A 17,960-nucleotide genomic window follows, 5' to 3' on the forward strand; every position below is an offset into this window, starting at 1 on the left:
AGGTTGTTCAGCCTGGAGGAGAAAAGACTCTGGGAGGACCTTCCAATACCTGAAGGGAACCTGCAGGAAGACTGGAGAGGGACTTTCCATAAGGGTGTCTAGCAATAGGATAAGGGGGAATGGTTTTAAACTGAGGAGAAAGTAGGTTTAGACTGGATCTTAGGAAGAACTTCTTCAGTACAAGGGTGGTGAGACTCCAGAATGGGTTGGTCAAGAAAGTTGTGCATGCCCCCTTCCTGGAGGTGGTCCAGGCCAGGTTGGATGAGGTCTTGAGCAATGAGTCTAGTTGAGAGGTGTCCCTGTCATTGGCAGGGAGGTTGGGGTAGATTATCTCTCAGGTCTCTTCCAATCTATTCTATGATTCAGAGTGCTGTAGGTATGACTGGTACTGCTCTGGTACTCAGTCTGTCAGTACTCTCTCTTTCCCCCTAGTATCTGTGCCTCTGCTCCAGTACTATTGAAAACAAACTTCTGTCTTCCATCATATCAGGTATTTAGATCAGAACATATTATGTCAGTTGGAAATTCTCTCCTGACATTTACTCATTCTCATTTCCCCATTGCTTTTAAAATACACAAGTGGCAAGCCTACTGGTTACGTTGTCAAGATACCAATAACTAAATAAACCAAGTCTGGATTAATATTCTAAACATTCCATACATTAAAAAACAAAACAAAACACATTTTAAGTACATATTGCAAAAAAATCTGCAGCAGATTATGGTTAAAATGATCCCGTTCATAAAATTGTGTCAAAATGGTGGATACAGAACCACAGAGAATCACAGAAAACATCTGATTGAAGAGACCTCAAAGATCTTCCAGTCCAACCTTCGACCCAGCATTGAAGAGCTGACACTAAACCATGTCTCTAAGCACCAGGTCCACATGCTGCTTAAACACCTCCAGGGACAGTGACTCCACCACTGCCCTGGGCAGACTATTCCAATATTTGATAGACCTGTCTGTGAAGAAACATTTCCTAACATCCAGCCTGAACCTCCCCTGGCACAGCTTGAAACCAGTTCCTCTAGTCCTCTCACTTGTCACCAAGGAGAAGAGGCTGGGCCACTCTTTGCTACAACCTCTCTTCATGTAGTTGTAGAGAGTGATGAGATCTCAACTAAGCCTCCTCCTTTTCAGACTGAACGACCCCAGCACCTTCAGCCATTCCTCATAGGTCATCTGCTCCAGGCCCTTCATGAGCCTTGTTGTACTTCTCTGGACATGCTTCAGCAGCTCAGTATCCTTCCTGTAACGAAGGGCCAGAACTGAACACAATACTCAAGGTATGGCCTCACCAGTGCTGAGTACAGGGGGATGATCACCATCTTCTTCCTACTGGCCACAGTGTTTCTAATACAACCAGGATGCCATTGGCCTTCTTGGCCACCTGGGCACACTGCTGACTCATATCCAGTTGACTATCAACTAATACCCCCAGGGTCCCTTTCCAAGTTGCAGCTTTTCAACCACACATCCCCAAGTCTGCAGCTTACCATGGGTTTGTTGTGACCCAGATGGAGGACCTGGCAGTTGGCCTTGTTGAACTTCATGCAGTTAGCTTTGTCCTGTTGGTCTAACCTGTCCAGATCCCATTGTAAATCTTCCCTACCCTCTAGGAGATCAACATGGCCACCCGTCACTATTGTTCCCTAACAACAGCATCTGATTTGCAAAGATGCTAATTTTGCATTTTTGCGTATCTTAATTTATCCCAACTGGTCATGCAGATGAATTTTCCATATCTGCAGTTAACCACTGAGGAAAGAAGTGCCATGTTTGCATCTACAATCACAATATTTGTAAGTTACATGTACTGTTAAGTGTGCTTCTTGTGATGCTTTTGAGGGTTACCTTCTTTTGTAATCAGGCATATTCTCAGTTGGCTGCTATATCTCTGAAAAACACTGAATTTTGTTTGTAAAGCTTGGCAGCTTGTGCTTTATTTAGGGAGGAAATATTTTCTAATTGGAAATTATGTGTATAGCTTTCTTGGTTTAGTGGAATTTAATAATCTCAATGCAGATAGTAACTCTCTACTAATGAATTTTAGATTCAAGTCTTGTTCTGAAAAATCAGTCATATTATCTCAGATTTAAATTCCACTGGATCTTCTAAAAGATGAAACATTGCATCTGATTATTATTCAGAAGGAAAATTTTCAAAGAAAATCTTGAGTGCTGCAGGCATTGTTCAAGAACTAAGGACATTGATTTACTACAGCTTTAGAGAAGAAGACAGAGCAATATTGCTGGGGTTGGAGGTTGGGTGCATTTTGCAATGCAAGTAGTGGCTATTGTCTTAGTTTTAAGAGTGGGCAGAAAATATACTTTACCTCCCAGAGGAAGTAAAATAAAGCCACTCTCACACAGGATTGGAAAGAGTTGGAAGTAAAATGGAAGTGCTATTCACAACTATATATAGAAATTACAAAATACCCAAATTCACATTCAGCCTCAGCCCAGTCCTTCGACCTGGTCTTACAACAACCTCTTTAAGCCAAAAACCTTTTCAAAACCTTCCCCAGTCAGGCCAAAACTCCTGGTCCCAAATGTGCCTCCTCCCCCATGCCCCCCCATGCCTCTCTGCACCACCCCCCCCACTATCAAACTGGTGTGATGCAGCTAAAATTCAGCTTGCCAGCTCCAGGCCCCTGCCAAGGCTGCTCTAGACCTCACTCCCCTGGAATCACAAAGATAAGGGAGCAGCATCAGGAAGGAGAGAGAGGGAGGGAAAAGGGGCAGAAACTGACTCTGCAGCCAGTTTTTAGAGACACAGGCATTATGGGAATGAAGTAACAAAAATTACACTTCCTGGTCCACCTTCTGGACCTGTCTAGGCTCTGGAGGTCTGTAACCTTATGGTTTTTAAAAGCACCCAATCTTAAACCATAACACCTGTGTATAGTCTGGATCACAACGTGGTTCTCATAGGCAGCATAACATGACCCAAGCTTTCAGAGCTAAATTCCAATTACAGAAATTGCATTCTGTTTGTTGAAAATACTTCTCATGGTTTGAAAGAAAGACTACACTTTATAGTCAAGGAGAAAGACCATGCTTAGTAGTCATGGAGAAGTATGTCCTGATACTGGCTGCTCCCACAATAATGTCTCTTCAGAGAAAAAATGTGTCTCTTCAGAGAAAAAATGATGGCCAAAGTGAAAATGAAAAGCAGAACAAAAGCAGACAATTCTGCATATTTTCTTTCCTAAATCAATACAGATTACTAGGTCTGCACTGATTTATACCAGCTGAGGGGCCAACATAACTAATACTCGTTTCCTCATTTCCAACATTTTCTGGTTGGTCCAGACAAAGCAGAAAGTATTGGCACTGTGAAACACCCAGGCTGCCTCAGCCACCGTTAGGTTTAAACAAACTTTCTCTTGAGAGCTACAAGAAATTACTGCCCTACTTAGTGCTTGAGCTCTGTGGAGCTGTCACTGGTCACTTCTCCCATCAGAGGCTTTTGCTTCTTTAAGTTTGGCAGCTATAGCATGTTCTTGCTCAGCAGGCCCTCTCTGTCGACAGGTCCCCCTCATAAGCTGCTGGAGCTGTCGAGGGCAATAAAGGGTGCAGCATAGTTAACAGAATTCAGCAGTTGAGAGGACAGCTGTCTGACCACTTGGCATAAGCAAGCTTAGTGATGCCAACAACCTCGTCACACAGCATGAAAGAGGTTTCAAGCAGGCGATTAGGCACCATCTCAGGAGGACACTGTGTTGCTTTATGGTATTTCTTTAGCTGAGCAGCTAGGCCAGTTTTCTCATGGAAAAGCCTCTTTTTAGTGCTGTCCTAGCACACTTAACTTATATGTTTTTGCCCCTAATCCTAGAAATAAAGCAGAACTCTAGAAAATGTAGAGGGTACACAGTGATCTAGCTCTAGAATTAGTAGTTTGGTTTTTTAGCTTTTTCCCTGTGGAAGGAAGTAGCAAATAGAGGAGGAATGCTAGATTTTGGGCTTGGAAGTAATTAATTTTAATAAAATAAGTTCTCAAGGCTTGCTTCTCTAGCCAAACAAGTTGCAAGTCCTGTTCGTTAAGTTCCTCTTGGTTTGCAATAATGATGTTTTTTCTAATCTTAAATCTTGAAAGAAAGGACAAGCGACTATCCAAGGAACTGCAAAAAGGGTCTGTGTCCTCTTACGAATAAGAACAGCTTCTCTCAGACCTGGAACTAAGCCAAAAAGTAGCGATTTTAGAAGCAGACTTTTTGTGGAGCATCCTGGAACTTTTTACAGAGGTACTATGTCCACTTAGTGATTCCCTAAAACAAGAGATCACGGCAGAAACAGAGGTCATCCATGGTTTACAGTAAAAACAATGATCTGCATCTTAAGCCAGATGTGTAAAAGGACAAGGAAAGCTGGTTCCTGGCTAGCACAGATGACAGTGCTCTAAGGAATGTGAGCCATTATACAGACAGCCTTGTGTGACAATCCAAGGCATTCATTAAGGAGATAGCATACTGATATAGCTAATTACTATAGGAAAGAAGTACAACCAGGTAACTGAATACACCACAGGATGGAGGAGCTGCTAGAAGAAATCTCAGTGTAGAACAATGTGTGACTTTGGGCTGACCCTCTATGCTCTGGTGACTCAAGAGGGGTGGAGTATATGGTATTTTAAAGTGCTGGATCAAGATGACATCAGAGCAAGGAACCTCTCACCTCAGTATTAAGTGCAGCTCTCATTGTGTCAGTTTACCATTATCCAATTGCTGAAGGAAGGTGGAGAAGTAGAGGGGTCAAGAATGTCTCTGGAGAAAGATCTCTGCCAGCTTCAAAGTGTAGGAAATCCTGCCCAAGCAGTTACTTCATCAAGATCAGATCTGCAACATAATGTTAGTTGGCTCATGCTCAGACAAGCTCTAAGAGCCATTATGTCAGTCTTGCTCAGCCAAGACACAGTAGCCAGGCTGCATTGCAAAGGCAGTAGCCTGTCCATCCTTGATCACAGGATGTTTGGAACTTCCTGTGCCCCTTGTCCTAACACAGGGCACAAGTGAGAAGAGGCTGTCCCTTCCTTCTGGACACCCAGCCTTCACATCTTTATAAACATTTATTAAATCCCCTCTCTGACGATCTCAGTGTCTTCATTTACAGGCAAAAGGGAAGAGAGAGAAACATGATTGTATGCCCTGTTCTGTACATGAAAATAAAATAGTGTCTTGTGAAAATGAGAAGATCACAGAGAAGATAAGGAAGAAATCTAAAGAATGATTTATTGATTTATTTGAACAGAGAGTTGTTTCTCAAGCCACTATCCCTTCAAGAGTTCTGCTTCAATCAGAAGCTAGCAAAGAAGGTGTATGGCCAAAAGCATGGGTGCCTACTACATTTGCCAGGAAAATGAAAAGGCCATGGATGGTCCTTTGCTGTCCAATCCAAGCAGATTAAACCATGACTCTGAAGAAATAATGTAGTCTGCCTCAGAAAAATGAGAGTGTGATATGTGGGCAGTAACATTTGAAGTATGTTGTTCAGAAATTCAGTGTTTTTTTTTTTCTTTTTAAAATGAGTATTTTACAGTGCATCTCCCAATTTTGAAAAACGGTAACTTCTCGAGTTAGGCAGAAACAGTTAATGCAAAAAAAAAATTACTTTTCTTTTCTTAAAGTCTTAAAACCTCAGATTAGAGAAAGCAAATGGTAAGCATTTTTTACTTAGTAAATATAGAAAATCATTCACTAGGCTGTGCAGACATGAAAATTAATGTAGATTTCTCAAATCTACATTAATAAGAATTTCCTCTTGTCAGATGCGCTCATAGATTTTTCTGTCTTTAAAAGTTGTTGTTCTGCTTGTATTATGTTATTCTGGTTAGCAAGAAATATTTTTGGAGTCTAGAGTTTTATGAGAAAACTTCTTGTGAATGCAACATTGTACTAATAAACATAGGAGCCATTGTTTTGAAAAGAATCACAATCATAAGAGCTTTTTACTTTGAATTCCTCCCCCTTCCCATCATGCAAAACACCTTATAAGTAGCAGAAAGCATTATAAATCACAGCAAGCACTGTTAGCATCTTCATGCCAGAGAGCTTTAAGGCCATCAAAACCAGGAAACAGTTTAGAAAATCTCTCAACAGGTTTGAGCTATAACCATTTCACATGGCTTACAAGCAGTTTGAGGCTCTGATTCTTGCATTAACACGGTCCATTTCAGAAGTTTTCAGTGGTAAAGCATTTTATCCCCTCCACCTAGAAATCTCTCTCCTTTTCTGGAACAAATTATCCTGGCCTGAAAGACCACATCCAGTATGCAAGGAAGAGTTTTGTACCATAACCATTGGAGTCTGAAAACTTCATTAATTTCACAATTAAATTCTGTGCAAGTGCCATCAATTTCCTATTATTAGAGAGAGAAATTCAGCACAAACAGGGAGGTTGGAGGAGATAATCTCTAAGATCCCTTCCAACCTAAGCCATTCTGTGATTCTATGACTTTTTTTCTTATTTTTATTTTGTTTTCCTTTTCTCATGACATACTGTATTTGAACTTGGGAGAGAGTGAAAAAATAAAAAAGCACACTTTTCCTTGCTGAAAAATATCTTTTTCATAGAATCATAGAATCAACAAGGTTGGAAAAGACCTCGGAGATCATCAAGTCCAACCTATCACCCAGCACCTTATGACTAAATAAACCGTGGCTTCAAGTGCCACATCCAATCCTTTTTTGAACACCTCCAGGGATGGTGACTCCACCACCTCCCTGGGCAGCACATTCCAATGGCCAACCACTCTCTCTGTGAAGAACTTTCTCTTCACCTTGAGCCTAAACTTCCCCTGGCGCAGCTTGAGACTGTGTCCTCTTGTTCTGGTGCTGGTTGCCTGGGAGAAGAGACCAACCTCCACCTGTCTACAACCTCCTTTCAGGTAGTTGTAGAGAGCAATAAGGTCACCCCTGAGCCTCCTCCAGGCTAAACAACCCCAGCTCCCTCAGCCTCTCCTCATAGGGCTTGTGCTTGAGACCTCTGCCCAGCCTCGTTGCCCTTCTCTGGACACGTTCAAGTGTCTCAATATCCTTCTTAAATTGAGGAGCCCAGAACTGGACACAGTACTCAAGGCCTACCCAGGGCTGAGTACAGGGGCAGAATGACTTCCCTGCTCCTGCTGGCCACACTATTTCTGATACAGGCCAGGATGCCATTGGCCTTCTTGGCCACCTGGGCATACTGCTGGCTCATGTTCAGCCAGCTGTCAACCAGTACCCCCAGGTTGCTTTCTGCCTGGCTGCTCTCCAGCCACTCTGACCCCAGCCTGTAGTGCTCCATGGGATTGTTTTTTTTTTTTTCAGTAATATAGAGTGGAGATCCAACACCAGTTTGGAAGGAGCTTTAAATGTACATACTCTCCACTTTTATTTGCAAACTGTTAGTTTGATGTCCTACAGCAGGCAAATGTTGGAAATATTATCTGAGTCTCTTTTTCCAAGTTGCTTGTGATGGAAAGTTAGCAGGACTTCGGCTCTCTAAATAAGTTTGAAAATCTCTTGTAAGAATTGAGGCCATGGTGGCCTTTTCAATCCTAGCCTGCTTTGGCCTACAAGGTTTGGCATTGCCACCAAATGACACTCTTAATGGGCCTGTGGATTTTCTTAGTTGAAGGAAGTTCTCAGACAAGTAAGGTTCCCTTTTGCCCTTAGTTCACTCGTACAGTTGCTGTGCATGCCACTGGGCTGCAGAGCAATTGCGAATGAGCAGAGGAGTTTCAAAACATATTTTACAAGGAAGCAGTCCTGGGTCATTTGGTTCAAATCTGGACAGTAACAGCATATCATACAAAGACATTTCACTGAGGAAGAGTCACAGGACAATACCGCCTTCACAAAATCCCCTGCTCACAGAAAAATCTTCTGACCTGCAGAAACAAGCATTATATCCATAGTTAAAAGCAAAGAATTATACCCATTGATAAAAGCATTCTGTAGTGAGATGTAAACTGTAATGAAATTGTGATATTCCTACCCGTTTTTCATGGTTTGGATGAATCTTACTTCTGTCTTATAGGAAAGGAAAATATTTAATGTTTTTGTCACTGGCATAAGAAAAGTAACACACACAACAGTTTCTGCTTGCATGTAGGTCAGTTTTGAATTGGTTCAATTAAATTCCTGTTTTAAAATGAAGAAAATAAATCTGAAATATGCCTTTACTGAATCTCTAATATAATATATTCTTAAGTACATACCAATTTTAGGTTAATTTTAGGTGACTCATCCTATGCAGTTGCTGGTGATTTACTTGCAAATTTAATCCTGGAATCATCATAGAATGGCTTAGGTTGGAAGGGACCTTAGAAATCATCTATTACAACCTCCTTACCATGGGCAGGAATGCCTCTCAGCTAGACTCAGCTGCTCAAGGCCTTATCCAGCCTGGCCTTGAACACCCCCCAGGGAGGAGGAGTCCACAACCTCCCTGGACAACATATTCCGTAGTGAAATAGCACTCACTTCCTTCTTACATATGATTTAAGTTTCCCATTGGTATCTTCTGACCAACCAATAGCCTCATCTACTAACCATAGTCAGCTTTTCAGTTGATGTGCAGTAAGAACTAGAAACCATAAGTCTGCAAAATGCAAAATACTCTCAGCTTCCTGTAGATGGAGTGATCAGCGAAAGTCAGCATCTAGAGGACTGGCCTTATTGTGTTGTTCCATCTAGCCCAATTCTGATTGAATTGTATGTCTGTTCCAGGCACTACTGGAGAAGAAGAATAAAGTCAAGGAGCCAAAGAAGCCTCTCAGTTTCCTAGAAAAAGTAGAAAAGCCTATTCCTCGCCCACCCACTCCAGTCCTGGAAAGTCCATCAATTGTAAGTGGACTGGGTTTAGCATGGGTTTTTTCCCCTCTTGATCCCTAATTGTTTTCTGTGGGGTGGTTAGAGAAAAGCCCAGAGAAGGAATGAAGTGAGCTTTATCTTTCTTTGTGTGTCTTTGTGTTAGAAATAGCTGTCGCTTTTTCTTCAGACTCTCTCAGTCTCTTTTTACTCCATAAAGATACTAGCAGACAAAGAATTGAAAATATTTTACAATATCTGTTGGTCAAATCTTTAATTAAACTTTATTTTAAGAAGACATAAATTATTAGACGTGTGAGTCCCTTGTTCTTGGGGAACAAAAAGACAGAATCAGATGATGATAATGATTACAATTACTCACGGTCTTTCAGCCATCTAATCTGAAAACACAATTGTAATCAAATGGAGCAATTAAGTTTAGTCTCATTAAAGTTAGTGAGACTTTGGGTGGTTAGCACTGAGTATGAACTTCATTTATTTGTTGGAGTCAAGCTCTTGTCAACATGCAGGATGGAGTCTTTGATGAGCATGCTGCAGTTCACAGAAAATTATTCTTCTGTAGAGACAGAAATAGCAGTCATGATGTGTCTTGGGGGATGTGATATGCTGTAGGTACCCCCCCAGCTTTTTAGGGGAGCTGCAACTTCTTTTCCTTTTTTAAAGTAATGTTTTTAAGAGATGGTTGCCCCAGTGGTTTGCTTTGCCTGCTTATGAACACCATTTTTATGATGATAGTAAGGATCACACACAATCACCATTCAAACTTGTGAATTTGAGAGTCACATAACCATGAAACTGAAGGAAAGTCTTATTAGATCATTCATGGTGTCTTCCTTTGTGCAATATGATGTCCTGTGTTTTATACACTGTGTTTTAAGATGACAAAAATACCTTGTTGGGAGGAGCTTCCCACAGCTTTACTAACTCCTAGGTGTTAGATATTGTATTGCAGTGGTAGCTTTACAATATTTAGATTTACCAATTTAGCAAATGTTTAAAGTATTTCCAAGTGACATAGAAAGAAATCAGAAAGATTTATCCCCCAATGGCAGTCATTCTTGATCATGTTTACAGAATGTTGCTTTTTAAACAAGTTTCCAATACAATAGAATTCTACCTAAATGAGTTCTGATAACATTTGGTTTCTTTTCAAGTATCATTATGTGTGAACACATGAAAGAGTGAAGCATTCCAGTGAGAAATCTGTAAAATTAGGCCAGTTCAGACATTGAAGAGTAGCAGAATCCAAGTGAGATTTCTCCTACCAGCTGGTTTCAAGGAGTACTGAAAGCAAGGCTCTCCTCTGTTAATGCTTCATTTCCTGCCATACACAGATAATGATTACCAACTGCTAAGTACACCAGCCTCTTCCTGCTGGAGTTGAGGATCTCACAAACAGGTGACATGGACCACAAAGGCTATAAAAGAAAAGTGGAGAGAATGGGGGTACTACTACAGGCCTCCTCAGATCCTCTCCCCCAGTCATTTCGTATGCACTCACTAGCTACAAGAAGCTCACAGAGCACCTCTGAATTCCTTCACCTGTTTATCACTTTCTCCTGGCTCCTTCCTAGTTTTCAGCCGGCTCCTAGATCTCTCTCTATCCTTAATTCCTCCTTTTTTTTTTTTTTGTGTTTGGTTTGGTTTGGTTTTTTGGTTGCTTTTTTTTCACTGCAAGGTATGACAGACTTTACATCTCTACTTATTCTTTCCTGCTGGTCTGTAGCAGGAAAATGGAGAAGCTGATGATTACCCTTGCTAAGGCATTATTTGCAGCACTGAACAACAGAAGAAAAAAAAAACAGAAAGAAAAATGCATCTCACAAAAATGTAAACAAAACCTCAGTTTGGCTTACCTGTCCAGTATATGTGTCTCCATTTCCAAAACTCCTGAAGGGCTTTCACTCTGTAGCCAGGTGGTGTGGTAGAGTTTAGCTTTCTAGCTGGGCTGGAAAGTCATCCCTTCTTTCTAGTGAAAAAGAACATACCATATCATAAGGCAGTCCTTTGGCTAGTCCTGCTTTGTTCCTCCTGGATGGTGGTGTGAAAAGGCTTCCTTTTGCATTTAGAAAACTTAAATCTTCAACACCTAAGAAAAAAGAGATACCAAGATTCAAGCCCACGACTTCTCTCATCCCACATGCTTCCCTGTTTTTCCGGCACTTCTAAAATACCACATTTCAATGCAGACCTCACAGGCTCTTTATTAAAAACACTTCTTTGCCATTTTTAGATTTATTTTTATCTTTTCCAGGCACCCAATGAGCTTTTTCCTTCTGCTACTGTCAACTCCAGACCAGAAGAGACCCTCAGCTGTGCTTCTTCTATTTAAAATAAGTTTTTTCTAATTCTTTCCCCCTCTTTTCTCTCATGGTCATGTTCCCTTTCCCACTGTACTCTATCATTCTTTCAAGTTGGTATCAGTCTCACAATGCTAGGCCAGTAAAGCTCTCAAAGAGACAAATCACAGTGTAATGCAACTAATTTTACTTCTGAACTATCACTTTCTGAGTCTTAAATTTACTGAGTTACTCTGTTAAAGGTCACCACTGGGATAAATATGAAAAGAAAAATGTTCCCTTTTAATTTAATTCCCCTATTTATGGTCAACAGCTCTCTTGCACCTCCTTCAATAATAATTCTATCTCCTTAGTGTCTTGACCTGTAAATGTAACTGATGCCCTTTTTGCAAATTCAGATTTTCAGTCAAGCTACAAATAGTACTTCAGATGTGTACAGTAATTTTCTCCATCAACATCTCCTTATCTTTAGGTACTCATCTCTCAAGACCCTTTAAAGTCTCACATAGAATGTAATTACAGAGCCTTTCTCCTCCATCTCTTGTAAAACATGGAAATACATGTTATTCTGACTCACCTTCCTTTCCCTAGAAATTAGAAGAATGGTGTGAAACAACTGAGACACAGCTGGGTATGAGTTAGGATTTTTGATAGCTAGATGGATAGTCTATAGAAACCTCAGTCTCCAAAGAAATAATTATTATGTGGATGTTCGTTGTATTTCGGCAGGAGGAAGAGGAAAAAGAACTGGCAGTGATCTGTCTGCAGAAGTTGCTCCGAGGCAGAGCTATCCAGAACATGGTATTGTGTGTCTCTTTGGTTATGTCTCTCCAGAATGATGGTGGGAATGATTGAAAGTGTGTTTGCAGTCTTACTTCCACAGCACTAATCAAGGGTAATGAGGCTTCAGCAGCATGTTCTCCTGTATGTTATTTGCAGTCCTTTTGCTTTCCAGCCCAAATTTCTTACAGGAACTTCTAAGTTCCTACACATAACTGTGAGTGTCTCCCTGTTACTGCCACCCCCTACACTCAGCTGTTTAATTAGATGCTTCATAGCAGAATTACTCAAATGGCAAGATCTAGGCTAGGTCTGGGCCATGAGTACATTTTGCCTTGATTAAGCCAAGATTCCAGGCACAAGAAACCTCCCACATCCCAGCAGGGCAGCTTGTATTTCATACCATCTTCCCAGTTTCCTGTGATGGTGATCTGAACCTTAGATTGAGAAACTGAAGCATCCTACCACCATGATTCCCAGCAAGTGCTGGATTCTGCTTTCAGTGGAGCAGAAATGGGCCTAGGTAAAAATCCATGCATTGTGGTCTTTATGTTAATCAAGTCTATCACTTTTGATTAGACTGGTCCAGAAGGTTTATTTTCATGCCTACTGAGAATATAATTGATATTCTCATTTGCATTAATTGCTTAATGCTTGTGAAGTTGTTCCCATGTGGGCCTCTGACCTGAGCTTTCACAAACAATGAGATACTGTGAAGGTGGCTTGAGGTGGAATATAGACTTCCCAGTTTTTCTCCAGTTCTGTGGTGAATCTATGAGAAGGATGCTTTATGCCATTGCTGGACTGTTGACTTTCACATCATAAAATGTCCCATTATTCTAGGAACTTCCATCCAGCTAGTACTGGATCAGAAATATGTGACTCTGAGAATGATGTGAGCAGTGCTGGAGTGATCCTTTGTTGCTGTTGAAAGTCCTTTTGGAAAAGAGGGTGACTGAAAGTAAGACAGTGTCAGGGAAGAGTTGGGCCACATAACCCCATAACAGATACAGCAGCAGTTTCAACAACCAATTTATTGCTTTGAATTGCTGCTAGACTCCCTAAAAATGAAAGTGAGACAATGGTGGGTGCTTAAACAGGAGACATCTAACCCTGGAAAGAGGAAAAGGGGCAGTGAGTGCTCACACAGGGAAGCTTTGAGGCTGATGGAAAAGGATATCCAGAAGGCTACTGCCCTTTTCACTTGACAGTGGTGTTATTGTTCTGCATTCCAGTGGTTTGAGTTCTGGGTGAAGACAAACAATTAAAAGTAAAAACTGTAATAAAGTAGGAAGAGACCATCTGTACTTCACAGAAGAAAGTTTCAACTTTCATCTTCTGTGCAGGAGGGTTTAGGCAAGGTTTACTTGGCAGCTGTAGTATTTACCTCAACGTGGCCACAAATTCGTTATGGACAATTAGGTCTTGGAAACAGCTAACTGCAGTTTGGAGAAGAAGGGTTTGCTCTGCTGGCAAAATGTGTTGATCTGTGTTCTTCATTTAATATGCTTGGTTGTTTGAACTTATTTTGAAAGATGTTTGAAGAAAAGGAGAAGCGTGTGGAACTGATCCAAGAGCTGCGCACCACTCATGCACTCCAGGAGGATGGACAGCTGCTTTTGAAGGCAGAGGCTGAAATGGTGCTGGCTCTGCAGCAGCAGCATAACTTGCAAATGGACAAGGTTTGCCTGTGTAGATGAGAAGGCTGATGCACAACACTGTCCTGATCTGTGCTTGCAGTACCTCTGCTGCTTTCACATTTAATTTCTTTATGTTTTCTGTTATCCAGAGTACAGAAAGCACCCCAAGTAACGAAAATCGTCTCCTAGCACAACCCAAGTACTGAATGCCTGAGGAGCTAAAATTGCTCCCTCACTGATGGGGAGGGGAATCTGGGGAATCACAGAAGCAGACTGGGGTGCCTTGACCACAGCTCCTACCCTGGCTGTACTGGCTTTGTTTGCAGGCAGAGCACTTATTTATATTTACAGTGCTTTGAACAAACTGCACTGTCAGAGCAACCTCACTTTTCCCACCTTTCAGTCTGTTTGACTGGTGCTGTGACCTGGCACCACAGTTAGTGCTTACCACTCACATCTGCCACATGTTTTACTGAATGTGTGTTACTGCTCTGTCACTTCCCTGTTCCTTTTATAGCTTGGCACCCTTCATAAAAGAAGCCAAAGTGGGCTTAATTTGTAAATCTTCTTGTAAAACTTCTAGAACCACAGCAATGCTATCACATTGTTGTACTTGCCGCTGTTAAGGAGAGCAGAGAAATTTTGGGCCCCTCTGCCAAGGATCTAGTGAGAGCTAGGGATGCAAATTTTCATCCTTTTTCCTTGCAGGGTCACAGCCTTCCAAAGTGAATCAAATGGCAGATGCTGGTCTGAAATGGATCATAAAGAAATTTTGTCCAGACTTCACTACATCTCAGATATACAGTAATTCCACATTCCTGCAGGTTTTCCTATAGGTTTTCATACTCTCCTATTTTTTTAGTGATCAGCTGTGAGGCAATTCTGCAGCATCCACTGGCCAGCTGGCCTGGTGGAGATCACTGCTTCCTGCTGGGTGGTCAGCCACAAAATTTCCCCTCAAATTTCAGGAAGAATTGAACTAGGTGGCTGTGTTTTACTGTTTATTGTTTCCAGATGCTCCCTCATACACACAGAGCTCAGGTGTGGAAAGCAGAATTTTTCTACTAAGAAATTAAGAGAAAAATAAAAGGCTTAGGCGTTAGGAACTTGAAATGCTCTTTCTATTCTGGAAGCCCAAGTAAGGGTGAGGAGAGAGCAGTTCAGACCCCATAATCACATTCATAGAGGAGAGGAAGCAAATGGGAGAGGTGATGACCTCTGATCTCAGAATTTCCTTTTGGGAGAGCCACTATCCCCCTCTGCTGGTATCTACCTCCTCTACTCTTGCATTTCTTTTTCGCATTTGTTTTTCTTGAATTTCATAGGGCATGCAGTCCAAGGCTCAGGTCTTCAAACATTTTGAACTTTAAAACCCTCCGGAACACACATGCAGGAGTTTTCTATGTATGTCTGTTTTAGAAAGTCACTGATGACTCTCAGTTCTATGGGTTTTGGTGGTCACTTTTTTTTTCATTATTTTTTCCTTTCCAGTATAAAAAGAGGCATTTTCCGATAAATGCTTCCTGCAGAAATTGGGCAAAAACTCCAGATAAAATGATCAAAGATGAGAGGTTGAAAATTTCCAACCCTGAATATAACAAAAGCCTAAACCAAGAGTGTTCCTGGGTTGTTTCCCTCCATTTCACACCAGTTTTAGACACAGCACCTGGAGCAATAAAGAGGAGGCAGTACTTTAATTCCGTGTTATCCTTCCCTGTGGGCTGCTGCAGTTAATGCATTGCTGTCCTCCATCTTAAACATCCACAGGCTATGCACTGTCACTTCTAGATGTGTGCAACACTTAGAATCCCACTTTCTTTGAAACACTGCATGAACAAATGTCACAGCAGTAGAAGAAAGGTGAGTTATTACTACTTGCCTGGGATAGTTCAGCTCCATTTTGGGTTTTACATTCAGGTCTGCTCCATTATTGCCTGTTTATTCCAAGAGAAATATAGCATCCCAGACAGTTCTAGACATTCCCTCCTGCTGAGGACTGGGGCTTCATAGTCCATACTGGAGATAATGAACTTACCATAGATCTCATCCCTTTCCAAAAGTGCAGTCGCACATACCCGACCCATACAACATGATGTGCTTGGAACAAGGAGTGAATGGCACAGTCATGCTGAACACTTGGAGTTAAACCTCAGCTTTCTGATTTTCCATTACCTGGAATTTTGAGTTCTTGTTTGCAGTTCTGCAAACTCAGTGTAATGGCTGTTGATTTGAGTCTGTTAGCAGTGAGTAACTTGTACAATGTTAAATAGCAACTCAGTCCCTAAACTGTAGGGACTTATGTTTGCTGTATTACCTCAGTGAGTTGAGTCACTTTGGTCACATCATGAATGTTCAACCAAAGACAAACCATTTCACTGAGGTGGCTTTCAACTGTAACAAACATTTTGTATCCGCAGGAAAAGATAGAAATATGGCTGTACTCACAGTTGCAGCTTCCTAAATCTTTTCTCAAACTTCCTACTCATACAGATTGAGGGTTTACTTTCCAAATGCTAGAAAGAAGCTTCATTTGCAACTTTTGATCCTGTTTTTCTGTGCTGGTCTAGTTAAGCTTACCACAGAATGATGGAGGGTGTGCAGCTGAAGCAATTTAATTGTAACTCTTACACCTCTCCTTTCTTGGTCTGGGCAGTGGAGCATTCTGTGGTAACAAGCAGATGGCCTAAGTAGCTACTCTGGTTATACTCAGAGCCACAAAACCAGTTTGTAATACCTGGAATACAGTGCATCTTGTGCTTCATCTCCTTCCATCCACCCAACCATAGGGGCTGCTTGTCTTAGCATGACAGTGCGGGGACTATTGCTGCCCTGACTAGTTTTGCCATCTTTTAGTCTCTTTACATCATGAAAGCCTGTACCCAGGACCATTACATTCTGCAGAATCCAGGCCAGAACATGTAAAAGAAGAATGCAAAACTCCTAGAGTTGTCTAATGGCAACTCTGAGTGGGTGTTGCACGGCTGTTTCACATGCCTGTGGTAGTCCTGGAACTTTGAACAACATTCCTGGGGTTTGTAACACATTTTTTTCCTTTTTTTATTTATTTTTTAAGCTGTCATCCATAGAAAACCACTTGGCTAGGGAAGAAGGAAGGGCACTGGCAAACATATTTGATTTCCTATCCAAAGAGCTGGTTAGGCTGCAAGAAGAGCGGAAGATCCACGCTTTTGTCATGCTGGCTGAGAGGGAGAGGCGGATGCGGGAAGCGGAGGAGAGTGGACGTCGTCAGGTGGAAGAGAGGCGACGTCAGGAAGCAGATGAGATTTTCAAACAGGCAAGAGAGGGAGACTGGTAGGCCTGTGGGCGGTTTATAGGACCTGCCTCCTTGTGGGAAGGTCCAGATGGAAGGGAGGTGCTTCAGATCTGGCTGGTGATAGTGTTAAAATTGAATGGAAAATCTTCGTGAAGAAAGGGTGATTCCTTCCTGAAAGAATCATGCCCATTAAATTAAGGATGACCTGAACACACAATCACGGAATGTTAGGGGCTGGAAGGGACTTCGAAAGATCATCCAGTCCAGCTGCCCTCCCAGAGAAGGATCTCCTATACCAGATCACACAGGAACATATCCCGACGGGTCTTGAATATGTCCAGAGAGGGAGACTCCACAACCCCCCCTGGGCAGCCTGTTCCAGTGTTCTGTCACCCTCACAGTGAAATTTTTTTTCCTCATATTTATGTGGAACTTCCTATGCCTCAACTTCCACCCATTGCCCCTTGTCCTGTCATTGGGCATCACCCAGAAGAGCCTGGCTCCATCCTCTTGGCACTCACCTTTACATATTTATAAACATGAATGAGGTCACCCCTTGGTCTCCTCCTCTCCAAGCTAAAGAGCCTCAGCTCCCTCAGTCAGTCCTTTAATCATTTTTGTGGCTCTGTACTGGACTCTTTCAAGCAGTTCCCTGAGGTCTTCTTGATCTGAAGGGGCCAGAACTGGACACAATATTCCAGATGCAGCCTCACCAGGGCAGAGCAGAGAGGGAGGAGAACCTCTCGATTTACTAACCACATCCTTTCTAATACACCCCAGAATGGCATTGGCCTTCTTGGCCACAAGAGCACATCGCTGGCTCATGGTCAAACACCCCTACAGACAGTCTTGTTAGGCATATTATGAATGCATGTAGGTTTCTAAATTTCCCCCACAAACACCTGTGGAGAACAGGTGTACCTAGATCATCATTAGGAATAATGTTTTCTTAGCTCTTGCTCTGTCCAGCAAAACTGTTAGCTGCTTTCCTAGGAAGGAAGCCTTTAAGCAGGGCTTTGGAAAAATTTGCCCCCACAAAATGGACTGCAAATAACAAGAGGTAAGAAAATTATTTTGATAATGGATAACATAACCTTGAAATCCAGAAACAAAATTCTCGAGTTAACATATTCCATAACTATTCTGTAGT

At 41.8% G+C, this 17,960-nt stretch overlaps 1 protein-coding gene across 1 annotated transcript in view; it reads left to right on the forward strand.

The window, feature by feature from the left end:
* CFAP91 (cilia and flagella associated protein 91) overlaps nucleotides 1-17,960 on the forward strand; it is a 37,493-nt gene that overhangs the window by 13,534 nt on the left and 5,999 nt on the right. The window contains exons 10-13 of the mRNA XM_054386897.1: nucleotides 8,715-8,831; nucleotides 11,846-11,917; nucleotides 13,432-13,578; nucleotides 16,610-16,831. Coding sequence (XP_054242872.1) covers nucleotides 8,715-8,831; nucleotides 11,846-11,917; nucleotides 13,432-13,578; nucleotides 16,610-16,831 — 558 coding nt within the window. The remainder of the gene's footprint in view (nucleotides 1-8,714; nucleotides 8,832-11,845; nucleotides 11,918-13,431; nucleotides 13,579-16,609; nucleotides 16,832-17,960) is intronic.

This window comes from Indicator indicator, chromosome 1, assembly GCF_027791375.1.
Source record: "Indicator indicator isolate 239-I01 chromosome 1, UM_Iind_1.1, whole genome shotgun sequence".
In the NCBI taxonomy this organism is placed as follows: domain Eukaryota; kingdom Metazoa; phylum Chordata; class Aves; order Piciformes; family Indicatoridae; genus Indicator; species Indicator indicator.